We start from the raw sequence: 19184 nt of genomic DNA, 5'->3' as shown, positions 1-19184 counted from the left end.
CTGATCAACTCAAATTAAAAATGATAGTATCAAGCCGAAATGAATAGAGCAACTGAATCAAAGTGACTATCCACTGTTCAATTTGCACTGTGATTTCCTTTTACTTCCAAATGGATTAAATTGCTTGACTCTCCAATGTAACAATTATTGTAAAAAAACAAATGGAATGTGAACGTCATCCAAATAGCATTTAACTTTGAATTTTCAGATCATGGAATTCATAACAAACTAATTCTTGAGAGAATAGTGATGAATATTGCAAACAGTGCATGTAACATTGATACAAGCGATATACAATGATAAACATCGATTAATTTAATAATGGGCTTATCAAATTCATGTTACCGTACCTTCAAAGCTTTTAAAATATAAAACTAACATTTTCAATTTTCTCTACTGGAGTAAAACATCGATAGAAAATAAAGAAGAGCCCATCATAACCACAAAATACTTGTACTAAAATTCACTTGAACTAACTCACTTCAACCCTTCAACGATCACAATCAACTAGAATGCTATGAAAACTATAATATTGATAATCAGATACCGTACAATTTTCAAATATCTTCACCCAACTAAGTCTGTGAATGCCAAGTCATAAGAAATCATGTTTAATAGATTTAATTTTAATGCTTCAGCATATAAATAAAAATTGGTCTATTCTTTTGGTGCCCGAAGCAAAACCAATATAAATCAACATTAATCGACATCAAGAATAGCTTCTACCAACCTTCTAATTCCAGTATGATTCTGCTCATGCTTTACTTCCATTTATGAAGTTCTCATTGAGGCCCTTTTGTAATGAATGACAAGATGAGTGGAGTTGGAGCATTGATGTGTTAACAAATAATAGAATATGATGAATCATCTTTCAATTCATCTAATACGGTAGGCTACTTTGTACTTTGTTCATGATTCTTTATGAATTTTCCATCTCCAATCGACTGTACATCTAGTTTTCAATAAATTGAATATTCAACTTTCTATCCTACTTGTTCAACTTGTGATTAAGAGGGTAGAATGTAAAACACTTTCATGATTTTCCTACTTCTTATAAATGCTTACTCTTCCTTAATTTGTATTTTTGCATGGCTTTCATCTTTAGAATATACTGAATTTTCATACTGGACTGTTTAGATATGTAGATTCAACTAGTAAGAACGGAAGATAAGCTACTTTTACAGAGAGAATCATAGAACGTTTCAACTCAACAAGCCCAATGTATAATTGTTATGCCTCAGCCGTCATATATATTTTGGCTCAACTGTAGGTATATTATCAACTTGGCTTGGAGAATATTAACTGTGGAAAACAGCAAACACTGCACGCTATATGATTTTTCAGGAAATTGCCACTGTTAACAATATTGTAATCTATGATTTATCTCAGTTTTTGACATTCATAACTTATGATGAATTGTAACATAGATTTATGATCGTATACATAAAAATTTATCATATTATGTAATAGTATAAATATCTTATCGGTTGCAAACAATATCTTTGTCTGTCATAGAATGCATAATTAGAAGCACATATAAAACAACGGAATGATGAGTTAATTATCACATTTCAATCAAAACATAGACATCAATAATGATGAATTTATTGTAATAGTGGCATTATAATAATTAATTCACGTAGAAAATATTGATCTCCAGAACCAGCAATGAAAGCTGTATTGCTGTAATCAACTTGGTTGAATCTCGAAAATTATAATATTTAGAATTTAGAGAATCAAAAGGTGGAAATTTAGTTTCAGCGCATGTCAAAACAATGGACGAAATTGATTGTTTAGAGCGCGATAGTGTAAATGAGATGCAACTTAGAAAGCAGTACTAGAGGTATTACTGTTTACTATGGTGAAGAGAGTAAGCCGTGCTTTACCGCGTCGGCTGTTTCCCCTTCCACAGCGTCAAATAGAATCGCAAATACGCAACAATACACATCAATGGATTGCAATGGAATTGCCGACATTAATTATTTGTCTCGTTTTTCGTTTAAATCATCTGCTTCAAAGATAATCGGAGAAAACAAAAAAATCAAATCGAAAAACCCCTAAATTTTTTCATTTATATTATTTTATCAAGGAAACTGTTTGTTTTATTGAGAAAATGAATACGACTTATATTGTAGTCAATAATATAACGAATCGAATGACATATGATAGATTTTTTTCCGATTAATGGTTACCGAGATAATTGATTTCTTGATTTCCTGTTTACTGTTTACTATGGCGAAGAGAGTCAGCCGCGTTGTACCGCGTCGGCTGTTTCCCCCTCCACGGCGTCAAATCAAATCGCAAATACGTAACAATATACATCAATGGATTCGCAATGGAAGTGACTACATTAATTATTTGGCTCATTTTTCTTTTAAATCACTTACTTCGAAGTTAATCGGAGAAAACAAAAAAATCAAATCGCAACCCCCCTAAATTTTTACATATATATTAGTTTATCAAGAAAACTGTTAGTTTTATTGGGAAAATGAATGTAACTGATATTGTAGTCCATTATTTAACAAATCGAATGACATATAATAGAACTCTTTCCGATCGATGGTTACAGAGATATTTGATTTTCCGTGATTACCTGCATTTTTCATGTTTTACGTGGCTGGGGGTGAAAGCTCCAGGGGGATTTCTTGGGACTTTTGGTAGAATGTCCCTCTGGGAGGGTTCTATCGATGGTGAGAAATTCAGCTTTTATTTAATTTTCGGATCGAAATTGCTTTTTTGGACCTTCATTGACTGGGCTATAATGGTAGTAATAGCATTGTCGTTTTGTCTACTGCTAGGGTGTTAGTGGAAAGTTCATTTGGTGGATTACATGAGCTTCGTGTTTTGTTGGATAGCGGTTCTCAATCGCATTTTATTACATCCAGTGCTTGTAAAAAATTGAATCTTCCAATTAGTGAATTGAATACTGTTGTTCACGGTTTTGGAGGAAGGGAGACGGTTGTACGTGGACGTACATGCTTCTCGTTTCAATCTAGAATTGACTCAGATATTTGTTTCTTCGTCGAGTCTCTCGTGGTAGAGAGTATTGTTGAACGGTTGCCCTCTTGTGAAATAGATATGTCTAAATTGTCTCATTTGAGTGGATTACAATTGGCTGATGAACAATTCTATTCACCGATTACAATTGATGTGATTATTGGTGCTGAATTGTTACCTAATTTGCTAAAGTCTGATCGTGTGGTGGGAAAGGTGAATGAGATTACAACTATAGACAGTCTTTTGGGTTATATCCTCATGGGAAGAGCTCCGGTTTTGTCATCGTCATGTGATACGAGCAGTCATGTTGTGTGCAATCTTTCATTGGATAAAATGGTTCAAAAATTTTGGGAATTGGAAGAGTGCCTTGCCTCAACACGGCCGCTAAAACCTCAAGAAGTCGATTGTGAGAATAACTATGTTTCATCTGTTTGTAGTACTGAATCGGGGAGGTTTATCGTTTCATTGTCATGGTTGAAACCCCCTGATAATTTGGGTGACTCGTATAATTCTGCCAAACGACGTTTTTTGAATTTGGAAAGACGTTTGGAGTTGGATTCTACATCGCGTGTTGCCTATCACGAAATATTGAAAGACTATTTGAAACAGGGACACATGTCATTGATAAACGATCAGTCTGATAAGAGTGGTTATCACATCCCACATCATGCAATTGTTGAAGCAAGCAGCTCCACAACGCCAATTCGTATTGTGTTTGATGCTAGTGCTAAGACCACCACATCGCTATCGTTAAATGAAATATTGCATGTTGGATCGAAATTGCAAACGGATATTTTTGTTGTTACTCAATTTTCGATTATTTCAAATGGCGTTGATAGCTGACATACGTCAGATGTATCGTCAAATTGTGATGGAAGAATCATGTCGAAGATACCAGCATATTCTATGGAGATTTTCTATCGAGGATCCAATTGAAATTTATGAGTTGAATTGTGTCATGTTTGAGGTGTCTTCATCGCCGTATTTGGCCTTATGTACAGTACACCGCTTGGTAGAAGAAGAAGGTGATAATTTTCCTGCTGTATCCACATGCATACCGAGTGATATGTTTGTCGACGATCTTGTCACTTCAGCACCTTCTTTATCAGACGCTAACGATATTTATAGTCAGACCAAGGAGCTATTCAAGCGAGGTGGCTTCGAATTAACAAAGTGGGCATCCAATTCGGCTGAATTGATGGAATATATGCACGAGAATGACACATCAATTGTAGCTAAAAATTTTGATTTTGAAAATTCGTTATCAATTCTAGGTTTGAGGTGGCAACCAGTTGTCGATTCGTTTCACTTTGTTGTCAATCATACTGGAGAGATAGCGACCAAACGTAAGATACTCTCAGCAATTGCTCGAATTTACGATCCAATGAGGTTTCTTGCTCCTCTCACGTTACTATTGAAGTGTCTGATCGAACAATTGTGGCAATGTGGAGTTGGTTGGGATCAGGCCCCACCATCACGCTGGACCACTTTTGTTACGAATCGTGTATTGAAAATTCAAGATTGTAACGTGCAACAGTGGAAGCACGTTAGTGGCTCAGAGAATCCGTCAGATTGTTTGTCACGTGGTTTAACACCAGCCGAGCTTGTGAGTCATAAATTGTGGTGGAACGGCCCTACTTGGTTGGAAAAAGAGGAGAATAGTTGGCCAGTGAGAGTAGACTTTGTCGAAGTTGAAAATCCACTGGAAGCTAAAACTAATCTTCTCACAACCCTTCACACAGATGCGACTTGTGATAATGTGATATATTCATTGATTCAACGCTGTTCAAGCTACCAACGTTTGTTACGTGTAGTAATTGTGATTTTGAAATTTGTTCATGTATTACCTAAACAGGGTGAGTCTGATTTGAATGTAGCTGAAATGTATCTATGTAGACTAGTACAGGAAATCCATTTTACTAATGAATTGTCTCAATTGAAAACAGGAAAGTGTTGTTCAGTTCGTATGCAGCCTTTGTCTCCATTCCTAGAGAATGAAGTGATTCGCGTCGGCAGTCGATTGTCAACAGCTAATCTTGGTTTTGATAATTGTCATCCAATCATCTTGCCGAAAAAGGACAATTTTGTCACGTTATTGGTGAATAATTTTCATGTGAAGAATTGTCACGCTGGGCCCCGTCTGCTGTTATCCTTAATCAGGCAAAAGTTTTGGATTCTGTCTGGTCGTCTTGTTGTTCGTAAATGTTTTTATCTTTGTAATAAATGTTTTCGGTGTAAACCAAAGATTTCACCCCCTAAAATGAGTAATTTACCGGCTAGTAGAGTAATGCACTTGAAACCTTTCAAGCATTGTGGAGTTGACTACGCTGGACCAATACGAGTTACTATGGCTAAACGACGTAATCCCGTCATTTTGAAGGCCTATATATAGGTCTGTTCGTATGCATGTCTACAAAAGCAGTACATATTGAACTCGTCTCTGATTTGTCTACTCCAGCATTCTTGGCTGCTTTTCAACGTTTTCTGTCTCGACGTGGGCCTTGTAGAGTAATCTGCTCAGATTGTGGAACCAATTTTGTTGGCGCTCACGTGCAATTAGTTCAGCTTTCGAAATTTGTTAACTCTTCTACGTTCCAAACCAGTCTTATAGGTGATTTGTCCAATTATAGAATCGACTGGAAATTTATTCCGCCAGGAGCGCCCCATTTTGGTGGCATCTGGGAAGCGAACATACAGGCAACAAAATCACATCTATTTCGTGTGATTGGTACTCAATTGTTAACGTACGAAGAGATGAATACCGTTTTAGTTCAGGTCAAAGCTGTACTGAACTCGAGACCACTGTGCTCTATGAGTGGAGATCCCAGTGAACCACTTGCATTAACACCAGCACATCTTCTCAAACTTACCCCATTGAAAGCTTCTCCAATGGAAGATGTTGTTGATTCTCCTGTCAATCGTCTTACTCGCTTTCAGCTGGTGAATCAACTAGTGCAATCCTTTTGGCGCAGGTGGCGAGTAGAATATCTCCATGAGCTTCAGGAACGAGGAAAATGGTGGGAATCGTCTACTCCACTTGAAGTAGGCACTGTTGTAATTGTGGATCAGCCGAACCTCCCTCCACTGCAGTGGCCACTAGGTATCGTGGAACAAGTTTTTCCAGGGACGGATGGCCAAGTGAGAGTGGCTCTGGTGCGTTTGAAGAATGGGTGTCTTAAACGACCAGTCACTAAACTTTTCCCACTACTCACTCAATAGTGGAGGGTGTAGTCGTGAATCATGGTTTTTTTTGTGTTCTTGGTTGTGGTTGCATGTTTGGATTTTTGTATTATTATAATCGTCATTTTTGTCTTTGCCCTAGCTGAAAAATATCTTTTCAGGTGGGGGGGAATGTTGTGGCCATTCTTGAATTGAGCGCGTTGATGTAGCGCTGTTCCATGCGGTGCTGCCTCCTGGCGGTGGATTGTCGAAAACTGTCGTCAGCCCAGGCTTTCTTGTCAGTCGGGAAAAAAAAACAGACTGAGTCAAGAGTGTACAAAGCCAGACCGTACCGGCTCACTTTATTTGTTATATGTCAATAATTGATTGAAGTGTTTAATGAATGTCGTGAATATTTGGGAGAAGCAAGGAGCAGTGAAATTAATGTTGCCAAGCAGCTTGTAATCATCGCAAGGCCACAGTATCATAGTATGAGAAAGGTATTTCCTTTCCCAAAGGTATTTATCCTTCTCATTTCTATATTCCATCCTGTATTTCGATTCCAATACCTTATAATTGATAATTTGGCACATATAAAAATTACGACTGGTGAGTCTATTATCTATACTAATTTGAGAATTTCCATAGCTTTGCTCACAGTAAATATTTCTTTTAATTCCAGCTTGGCAAGTATTTTCATTAAATACAATATTAATTTAGATACAGTCCTCTCACTCTACAAAACATAAATTATATCGAAGTTAATATTCACAAAAATATACTTTAATAAGTAAAGGCAAGCGATTTTGCTTATAATCGCCTATAAGCTCCATTGTAAAACTCAAATATTTGGAATCTTCATGGCGGCGGCGGGAAAAATATTCCAATGACAATACTGTGGGTAATATAGTTACTGTAGTTTTAGTTAGGCTACTTTTTACAGTTTACAGGTTATGTGATCAATTGCTGATGTGTTAGTTGCTGTCTGTTACTATTTTTTGAATAGTTTTTGAGAATGAGTTATATTTTTCTGAAGGTACATATTATTTTATTGACCGAGCGAAGTGAAGTCTAGGATTCAAGTCGACGGTTTGGAATTTCTCTTAATGTTTACATGTTTGGATGTTTGAATGTTTGAATGTTTATATGTTACGCATTTACGGCGAAACGCGGTAATAGATTTTCATGAAATTTGACAGGTATGTTCCTTTTTAAATTGCGCGTCGACGTATATATAAGGATTTTGGAAATTTTGCATCTCAAGTATAATATAAAAGGAAAAAGGAGCCTCCTTCATACGCCAATATTAGAGTAAAAATCAGACTATAGAATTATTCATCATAAATCAGCTGACAATAAGTGATTACACAGATGTGTGGAGAAACCAGTCTATTACTGTATTTGTATAAGGTTTATAGTTTCAATCAAAGACCTTTAAGCGAGGTATGCATCTTCAAGCTGGGTTGACACCAAAATTATTAGCGAAATGTTAAATAGCTTATTCGTTATAGATTCTATTAGATTGAACAGAAGTTGACAAACAGACATCTTCATCATGTGTATGATAAGTTATGTTCAATCTAATATAATCTATAAGGATTGAGTTATCAACATTTTGTTAATAAATTTGGTCTAATCGCAGCTTTAAGGTCTTTGGGTTTCAATATTTTGTTTTGCAGTCAAGGTATTATCATGTGTGTCCATCAGTATCAATATCCTCACATTCGAAGAAAACTAATTTAATAGGTAATTAAAAATAATCAAATGAACTAAATAATGCTGAAGAAATTATAATATTTTTGATTAAAAAAAAATTTTTTTCATTAGATGGGAAGATTATCACGGAACTGGATGAATATTATATAAATTCCTGAATAGAAATATATTCTATTCATTGTTTAAATTAACATGAATATTAATGAATTATTATGGAATACAAATTCAAACGTGAACTGATTTTGTTGACATTTAAAACAGTTGACATCAGATAATTGATTACTTCTTAACATTTTCTCAATAACATTGGTCTAATCGCAGCTTTGGTTTCAATATTATTTTTGGCAGTCATAGTATTATTATGCGTGCTCATTAGTATCAATATTCTCACATTCGAAAAAACTAATTTAATAGGTGATTAAAAATAAACAAATGAACTAAATGATGCTGTAGAAATTATAATATTTTTGATTGTAAAAAATTAATTTTCATCAGATAGAAAGATTATAACGGAACTGGATGAATTATATCATATATGGAATACAAATTCAAACGTGAACTAAGTTTGTTAACATTTAAAACAAGTGACATCAGGTACGACGTGTGGCTGAGAATACTGCGTGAGGTCTACTGTTCACAGAACTACTTGTAAATATGGAGTTTAAAATGAATGTGTGATAAAGGGACTATAAAAGCAGTTTGTGCAGAAGAATGAGTTGAAATGCTAGACTATTTTCCAGTAGAAAGTGAAGATGAATTTGACAATGATGAGGAAAGTGATGAAGAGGGTGATCTACAGCCAATTTTTACTGATTCCAATTTAGTAATCACGTATGATGAACTCTCAAATATTATTGAAGATGGTGATATTGTTGATATTTTGCTTCCAGTCAACGCAAATAAACAAGTTTCAACAAGTTCTACAGCTTCAAATGAATCACCAGAATTGGCTAGCTTCTCCAAAAACATGCCCCCAAAGTGACAAAAACTTTGAAAAAACAAGGTAAGCCCAATATTACATGGAAGAAAAAGAATTTGAAGTTTTCTGAAGAACAACCCAATTTTCATGGCAACAGTGACTTACCTCAACATCTACTAGACTTGAAAACACCATATCAATTCTTCAATTACTTTTTTTACTAAAGATCTTGTAAAAACTATTGTTGCTGAGTCAAATAAGTATGGTGTCAGTAAAAATTTGAATAGACCATTTATAATTTCTGATGATGATGTGAATTTAGGCATTGCCATTCTTAGTTCTGTAGTGAAACTTGGTGAAACACGACTCTATTGGAATTACACTGTTGGGAACAAAGTCATAATGTATACAATGTCAGTGAATCAATTCGTGCAAACTTACATTTCAATGACAATGAAAAACAAATAAAGGATCCGTTGAGTGATGGCTATGACAAGCTACATAAACTAAGACCTGTTTTAGATAGTGTGACTAAACAATTTCCAACTATTCCGATGGAAGAGAATCTTTCAATCAATGAACAAATTTGTTCTTCAAAAGCTCGACATCATATGAAGACTTATAGCCCTCAAAAAGGTTCTATGTACTTTGCGATATATCTGGATTTGCATATAAATTTGAAATGTACACAGGTAAATCTGAGAACATTCAGTTACATGGTGAACCAAATCTAGGGTTAAGCTCAAATATTGTTGTGAGATTGTGCCGTGAAATACCTAGAAATCTCAATCATAAACTGTTTTTTGATAATTCTTATACAGCAATTCCACTTCAAGTGTATCTTTTCAAAAATGAAATTCTCAGCTGGGAACTGTTCGGAAAAATAGACTAGCTGCTTGTAAATTGCCTTCTGATGGTGAAATGAAAAAGAAATCGAGAGGTTGATGTGAAGAGTATGTAGGGACTGTAGATGATGTTGATGTATCTAATGTTGTGATAATCGTCCTGTGATGCTGCTGTCAACATAATTGTTGGGATTGACCCAATCACAAAAACTACAATATATGAGCGCCAAAAATCGGCCAAAGTTGAAATTGACTGCCTCAATGTTATCAATCAATATAACAGGCATATGAGAGATGTTGATCTTCTTGATAGCCATATTGGCAGAAATAAAATCAACTTTAGAATCAGGAAATGGTATTTCCGGTTTTTTTACCATATTCTCGACATAGTGGTGGTAAATTCATAGCTATTATATCGCCGAGTGATTACTCAAAAAGACAGTGGTAATTCCAAACCGACAAAAGTGATGAAATTGTCCATTTTCAGGATGGAATTATGACAAACCTTATGCCAAATAGGTAGACCGGTAGCACTGAAGAGAGGAAGACCATCAATTAGTGAAGTGCAACAGCAATACAGCTTGAAAAGAAAAAGGGGGCCTACTGCTCCAATTCTTGTGACAGATGTTCGGCGAGACCAAATAGATCGTTTAGCAAAGTACAATAAAGATAGACAAAGGTGCAAACTTCCAAATTGTTCATCAAAATCTTATATATCTTGCTCAAAGTGTGGAATTCATTTGTGCCTGAATAACAAGAAAAAGTGTTCTGAGGGTTTTCACACCAGATAGACTTGAATTAGGTACTTTGTTACAAGTATTTGTGTCATTTACCATTTCTTACAATTTTGTTTAATTTTATACTTAGGTCTATGTTTTGCACATACAACTCATTCTATCATTTTATAACTGTAATTAATTATTTGAATGGTTTTCAAGTTATCTAATTAGTTTTGATGCTCAATGAAAAATGTACAGTACCTATCTGATTATCTGTAAGCTTGTACTATCTAATTATACTAGAAAAACTGTTATTCCAAAAACTACCTATATTCCATGATGAGCCATATATGGCACGTAGTTTTTACAATAAAAATAACGTAAAACTATTTCGTAGAATTTTTTACTATTTTTGCTGAATTCTATGCTGAAAAATCTATGAGAAATGTTTTTTTTTATTACTTTATGGAAAATCATGCATTGAAGGCTTAAAGAATGTAAGAGGCAATGCCTTAATTTCTAGTTCTGATGAATTGTACAGTTTAACAGATGTGTACAGAAGATTTTTTGTAAAGTAGTGAACCTGAACTGTTGAACTCTGATATTATTCCTATTTCTGGTTTCGTATCCATGAAAGTCACTATTTAATTTCAAAAAAATCTTGATTACTATGTACATAGCTAAGAGTAAATAATACATACAAAGAATAGACAGTTAATATTCCCAAATTTGTAAAAAAGGTTTACAGTAGGTCCTCATATCAACATTACAAATCAATCTAATATTGCTTCCTTTTGGAGTAGGTACAAAAACTTTGAAAAAACAAGGTAAGCCCAATATTACATGGAAGAAAAAGAATTTGAAGTTTTCTGAAGAACAACCCAATTTTCATGGCAACAGTGACTTACCTCAACATCTACTAGACTTGAAAACACCATATCAATTCTTCAATTACTTTTTTACTAAAGATCTTGTAAAAACTATTGTTGCTGAGTCAAATAAGTATGGTGTCAGTAAAAATTTGAATAGACCATTTATAATTTCTGATGATGATGTGAATTTAGGCATTGCCATTCTTAGTTCTGTAGTGAAACTTGGTGAAACACGACTCTATTGGAATTACACTGTTGGGAACAAAGTTATAATGTATACAATGTCAGTGAATCATTTTGAATCAATTCGTGCAAACTTACATTTCAATGACAATGAAAAACAAATAAAGGATCCGTTGAGTGATGGCTATGACAAGCTACATAAACTAAGACCTGTTTTAGATAGTGTGACTAAACAATTTCCAACTATTCCGATGGAAGAGAATCTTTCAATCAATGAACAAATTTGTTCTTCAAAAGCTCGACATCATATGAAGACTTATAACCCTCAAAAACCACACAAATGGGATTACACCACACAAATGGGATTACAGGTTCTATGTACTTTGCGATATATCTGGATTTGCATATAAATTTGAAATGTACACAGGTAAATCTGAGAACATTCAGTTACATGGTGAACCAAATCTAGGGTTAAGCTCCAATATTGTTGTGAGATTGTGCCGTGAAATACCTAGAAATCTCAATCATAAACTGTTTTTTGATAATTCTTATACAGCAATTCCACTTCAAGTGTATCTTTTCAAAAATGAAATTCTCAGCTTGGGAACTGTTCGGAAAAATAGACTAGCTGCTTGTAAATTGCCTTCTGATGGTGAAATGAAAAAGAAATCGAGAGGTTGATGTGAAGAGTATGTAGGGACTGTAGATGATGTTGATGTATCTAATGTTGTGAGCTTGATAATCGTCCTGTGATGCTGCTGTCAACATAATTGTTGGGATTGACCCAATCACAAAAACTACAATATATGACCGCCAAAAATCGGCCAAAGTTGAAATTGACTGCCTCAATGTTATCAATCAATATAACAGGCATATGAGAGATGTTGATCTTCTTGATAGCCATATTGGCAGAAATAAAATCAACTTTAGAATCAGGAAATGGTATTTCCGGTTTTTTTACCATATTCTCGACATAGTGGTGGTAAATTCATAGCTATTATATCGCCGAGTGATTACTCAAAAAGACAGTGGTAATTCCAAACCGACAAAAGTGATGAAATTGTCCATTTTCAGGATGGAATTATGACAAACCTTATGCCAAATAGGTAGACCGGTAGCACTGAAGAGAGGAAGACCATCAATTAGTGAAGTGCAACAGCAATACAGCTTGAAAAGAAAAAGGGGGCCTACTGCTCCAATTCTTGTGACAGATGTTCGGCGAGACCAAATAGATCGTTTAGCAAAGTACAATAAAGATAGACAAAGGTGCAAACTTCCAAATTGTTCATCAAAATCTTATATATCTTGCTCAAAGTGTGGAATTCATTTGTGCCTGAATAACAAGAAAAAGTGTTCTGAGGGTTTTCACACCAGATAGACTTGAATTAGGTACTTGTTACAAGTATTTGTGTCATTTACCATTTCTTACAATTTTGTTTAATTTTATACTTAGGTCTATGTTTTGCACATACAACTCATTCTATCATTTTATAACTGTAATTAATTATTTGAATGGTTTTCAAGTTATCTAATTAGTTTTGATGCTCAATGAAAAATGTACAGTAACTATCTGATTATCTGTAAGCTTGTACTATCTAATTATACTAGAAAAATTTTTATTCCAAAAACTACCTATATCCCATAATAAGCCATATATGGCACGTAGTTTTTACAATAAAAATAACGTAAAACTATTTCGTAGAATTTTTTACTATTTTGCTGAATTCTATGCTGAAAAATCTATGAGAAATGTTTTTTTTTATTACTTTATGGAAAATCATGCATTGAAGGCTTAAAGAATGTAAGAGGCAATGCCTTAATTTCTAGTTCTGATGAATTGTACAGTTTAACAGATGTGTACAGAAGATTTTTTGTAAAGTAGTGAACCTGAACTGTTGAACTCTGATATTATTCCTATTTCTGGTTTCGTATCCATGAAAGTCACTATTTAATTTCAAAAAAATCTTGATTACTATGTACATAGCTAAGAGTAAATAATACATACAAAGAATAGACAGTTAATATTCCCAAATTTGTAAAAAAGGTTTACAGTGGGTCCTCATATCAACATTACAAATCAATCTAATATTGCTTCCTTTTGGAGTAGGTATAAATATTTTTGAGACATGAGTACTAGAGCCCCATAATAGTACACCATACGACAGTAAACTTTGTATTTGTGAGAAATACACATTTAATAATACATTAATATCTACGGTATACTTTAACCTTCTCAGCAAGTAGAGTCCCTTTTTTTACTAATTAACTCTGCATGTGGTTGCCAATCAAGTTTGGGATCAAGAACAATACCTAGAAATTTCAAAGTTTCAGTCCCTACTTCATTGTTTGAATTTCTATTGTAGGTGAACATAATATCAGAAATTTTCTCTAGGTTCAATGATTACTAGCACACCAATCATTAAGGAGTAGAGAGCTATCAACTAGACAATTTTGTACACCTGCTTTGAATTTACAACTAACTATGAGACCAAAACCATCAGCAAAGAGAAATCCTGCTGTTAAGGGAACAAACAAACATATAAAAACAAACATACAAACAGACATTCATTTTCATATATTATATAGATTTCCTTTCGCTCAAACAAAAGCCTCTCCAAATCGAGGTAGAATGATAAGGTTGACAACTTTCAGTTCTGTTGTTTTAACATTTCAAATCACTTTCAAAAAGTTCATGTAGTACGTACTATTGTGTTCGAGACACTTCTGGCGCTATCATAGTTTCACCACTATTCTGTTCCACAGTCCTATCACTAGCAGTTGTTAACTATCACTAGCAGTTGTTAACTATATCTATAATAAAGTAAAGAGCTGGCTTATACACGTACGGGATAGGAAAATTATGTTTGACGCATCATCACGTCTCAACTACTAGACTAATTAATTTGAAATTCTGCATATAGATTCTTAATTAACCAAGGATGCTTTAAGGCCTATTTTCAATTCTTCAAAATTCCATTACGTCAATTTTTTAAAATAGATCCTTGCGGAGCACGGGTTCCTGCTAGTATGTTATATGATGTACTGTTCACAATATTTTGTATGATAAAATTATGCTAGAATGCTACTCTGTTAATTAACTCGAAGAATAAACAGAGCTCTAATGCACATGTATTAAAAGAAAAGAGAATATTCAATTAGCCATAATGTAAAGAAAACGTTCATCATCTTTACCACTTCTAAAATCTAGGGAGTTCAAGATAGACTATAATAATACATACTGTATATGACAGATATTTTGGACTGGTACCGCTGGAACTAAAACAGGTGGCACCAGATACTTTTGGATGAGAATACTGCGTGAGGTCTACTGTTCACATAACTACTAGTATTGTATGTCTAAGAATCGATTAATGACGAGTTTTCAGTGCAATATCCCTTTCATGACTTGCAGTACTAATAGGCTTTTCTGTTGTATTTTTGTGCAAATCTATCTAATGTAAAAAAAATACCACAACGTTTGGGAACAACTCGATTGTTAAAAATATTCATGTGCGTATATATCATACGAATGAGCTCTATACAGTTTGATAACTCACATATATTTCAAAACATGACCTGTTTACAGTCTCCGTATCTGTTATGTCTAACATTCACAGTCATGATGATTGCTCATATACAAATCACTTACCTGCGAATGTACTAAACGCGATATCTAGGATTTATCAAATGAACAGCAATGCAACATCACTGTACGTAACATGACCTGCTCAATGCCAGGAGGGAGAATGTGGCTTTTGAATGGCACAGCTCAATTGAAGGCAGGGCTGGAAGAGATCGATCTGCAACTGAGCTGCCTTGACAGCTAGCATGAGAACCATTCAAGCAGACTGCAAGTGAATTGTGATTGAATAATCCATTTAGCGAACGTAGGGAATAATACCACCTCCCAATTACAGCTTCACCAACTGGCATACCTCCAAACCCATACACACACAAACCAACTCACTATATGCATCTCTACTGCACTACATTGCAATCTACTGTACTCTACTATTGCATTGGTCCTGCCTATATCACTTACTCTGTTTTTATTACTGAATTCCTCTTATTTTTCAGCATTTTCCATCACTATGGTAGATATGGCTGGTGAGAATGGGAACAGTTTCCAAATAGGTCAATTAGCTGAAAACCCTCGAGATGATTAAATTCTACAGTACCAGCTGTGTAGTATTTTCGAGTAATAGAGTTCTGTTACTATTATCTCAATCCAGAGTATTGAGATGTCACGTTAACGTAAGCTGAATTCCACTGTAACACGTTACAGAGTGGGTTGGAATAGTTTTTCAGAGGCTTCCAAGCTCCCACTCGACAACTAGTTTTATTAAATGGATATTAATTAATTATCAATTTCACGGATATAGCTTACATTGTTCCCCAACTAGCAGAGTAATATGCTGGTATCACAGTTTCAAAGCAAAAGTGATAATTTATCCAATCGATACTTCCATATAGCACACATGTACGACTTTTCAGAATGTTGCTCCTAACAACAATTCATTGATTTTGGGAGCTGTTTGCAATCATCATGAGTTGGTCCAATTTTCATGGTAGTAGGCTAGTGACTGCATGGTAGTGATAGGTGACTTCCATTGGAATCATTTTATATTAAATACTTTCAACATTCAGTTCAAAAATGAATATGCATTGTAAGAATTGTCGTGACTTTACGAATATTACCCTAGATTGACAGGAACGATTCATTTATTATTGAATGCATCAAAATAAATAGAGAACAGTAGCAAAGAACATTAGATATGATCCAATGCTCCTCCGCCTCCAAATACTTGCTTTACCTTGTCACACCATTCTTATTGAGCTACAATCAAATTTAGTTGGCAGAATTAGAGAATCATTGATCACAGGCAACATGATAAGAAGATATAAGATGACTCACCAGTAAATTGATGATTCATTCTTTCATTTGATTTTATTCGATTGAGCGAATTGAGAAAATATAGTAAAGGTATCTCACCATATTCTGAAAACATTACACTTTAACTGCCGATTATTTATTTGTACACGAATCAAGACCGCAAGGTCACCTCAAGGTTCATATTATTACTGTCAATAAGTTAAGATCAATTACTGGCTGAACCAGCATTCCTTCAGCTTGTCAATGGATGCAAGTTTTTAGATTTCTTTATTTATGTATGTGACAATATTTACTGGCTTATACACTAATTTACATTAAATGACGATAATGCTAGTTATTCAACAAATTTCACAAAGTATGAATAATCAATCAATGAGAATAGATATAGAAATGCAATTAGAATAACGAGAATATTATAATAATGTGATGTAACTTCATAAATCGGCGGTGTTTCAACAAATAATTATCGATTCTTTTAGAACGATATAAAATATCCTTCCCATTAACACACGACCAGGAATGCTTCTGATATTCTGAGCTTCTGATATTATTGAATCATTGATTATACCTCTCTGTGTTACCATTGTATTCTAGTGGAAATTTAAAAACTTTCCGAGGAATGTAGTAATCTGGAAGACCCGCTTATTATTATTCTTCACTAGAAATTTAAAACAAGCAATTGATCATGAACAGAAAAACAATGCAGACCATTTTGAGCACCATAATGAATGATGAGTGATGGAAAGCATACGTTGATTTCAGTACAGCAAGAGTTCGAATACGAAATGCATTCCAACAATAATTATTATCCAATTCTTGAAATTCTGATTTCGATGAGGAATTCGTGAACATACATTGCAATGGATTAATTGAGAATTCATTCGCTAAAATTCCCAATTATATGATTTTCGGGGATCACATTCAACTAATTTTATTGTTGTAACAGATTTTTCAACTCTGATTTGTGAATATTTGAGTACCTGAATTATGGTGATCTCATTTCGACGCATGAAGTTAGCAGGAATTCATCAAAACTATTATAATTTGCGTTTCGTGTTGAAGGGGGGTATGAAATTGAACTGCATAACACTCTCATGTATCGCGATATCAGAAATTCACCATTATGTGCCTTTAAGCTCTCTGTTCCTGTCAATTCTAAGCAATCACTTGATAATTCATGATTGGTTACATCATTCATAGAAAATTAATTCTGAATTCAGTTATTGATTCACTTCTGCTGATTCACTATCTACTGATTCACTTCCCAATATTGATATGATAAAACAAAGGATTGAGCTGTAAATGGTTGAAATAGGCGATGTAATGATACAAGACAGTTCCCTTGAGGCTGTGCACCACCCTTCCAATCAATTTTGTTCTATTTGAATACTATCAAGTTACCAAGATTTGAAAATTTTCAAAACAAAACATTTTTCAAAAGCAAAGTGTACAACCTTAACAGGAAGGTGCTCAAAACGTATTGGAGCAAGCTTGCTAGAGCTAGTTGGGAGAACAAATCCATGACTGAATTTATGTTTTCAGATAGTTTTCCTCCGCCATTTTGAAAATCGATGTCATCTTGTGTTAGAGGAGATTAAACTTGTCTTGCAACTCGCAACCACATTGCCTGCAGCTGCAGCTTGTCTCAAACTTTATACAGTCTTCAACCAATAACAGAGATGTCGCACTCATCGTGTTTCAAGAATACTATCCAGCTCCACTTAGTGGGTCGAGCGAGTCTTCCTTGAAGTTGACTCTTGATTTTACCTGATATTTGCCATTATTTGATAAGGAGCACTTCAAACTCTGTATTAAATGGGAGTAAATAAGTAGAATTGACAGCAGAACTGGAACGATGTACAAGGGTGCTTATGAAGTTTTTGACTCTAGGAGTGGTGGTGAGAGTTTAGGTCGAGGTCTAGGTCTAGGTGGATGTCAAAGTAAGGGCAAGGTCAAAATCAAGGTTAGAGACAAGGTGATGAAGAGGACTGTAGATATGAGTGGAAATGTTTAACCGTTATAAACAACAAAAATTGTATATCCATGAATGCGTTTGTTTGTTTACGGAGTTTATTGGGAGAGTATAATAATATATATGAACTATATTGTAAGATGATAAGATCAATACTCACATTCTCGATTATACAGACTAGACTGATGGTACTGCCTTCACCTATGTGATACTCTCCACTGCCAAGGATGTAGGCCGTGGGAATCACTACGTGGAGGTTGAAGTAATGTGAAATGGTCCCTACGCCAGTAGCCACCTGCCAATCAAAATTTATCCATTCGTTACAATTTAAAATGTATTTCTTAATTCACAGATTACACTTAGAACTAATTCATGAACTCAGTTGCCGATATTTTGCGATAATGCTAGTGGAACAACTACAATTAATTTTGGTTTTACCATTCGCTCACTTCAATCAATGTTAATAATGTACAGTGAATGTGAGGTACCTATTATTAGATTTAAGAATTAACCCTTAGATTAAATTGCTCCAAATAAGTGACAAACTAAATTCTATTATGCTTTGACTAACGTGCGCTATCGTGCGGATATCGTGCGCTATCTATCCATATTCTCAACTATCAATTAGTCAATGATTATTTTCATTTATTCATTCAATATTACACAAAACACAAATCATTAAAATTTCTATGACTTCGTCTAAACAGAAAAGACTGATTTATATACCATATTTCGTTCGATATTCCATTTATGTTAACTTGATATCTCAGAATTCCAGAAACAGCATTATTCTGTTCTCGGGGATTCTGATTCCTTTCAATCAATCGGGTATTTAGGTACTCATCCACATGCTTAATCAATTGTTTTCTGTTATTGATAGTTTTTAGTATTCTCTCTTCGGGCAGTTT

General features: G+C 34.5%; 1 protein-coding gene across 1 annotated transcript in view; it reads right to left on the bottom strand.

The window, feature by feature from the left end:
* LOC111049280 (hemicentin-2-like) overlaps nt 1-19184 on the bottom strand; it is a 173848-nt gene that overhangs the window by 39329 nt on the left and 115335 nt on the right. Inside the window, exon 6 of the mRNA XM_039422431.1 lies at nt 18437-18571. Within this exon, the coding sequence (XP_039278365.1) occupies nt 18437-18571 (135 nt within the window). The remainder of the gene's footprint in view (nt 1-18436; nt 18572-19184) is intronic.

This window comes from Nilaparvata lugens, chromosome 2, assembly GCF_014356525.2.
Source record: "Nilaparvata lugens isolate BPH chromosome 2, ASM1435652v1, whole genome shotgun sequence".
NCBI classification, from domain to species: Eukaryota; Metazoa; Arthropoda; class Insecta; order Hemiptera; family Delphacidae; genus Nilaparvata; species Nilaparvata lugens.
This window is presented reverse-complemented; position numbering and strand designations above follow the sequence as displayed.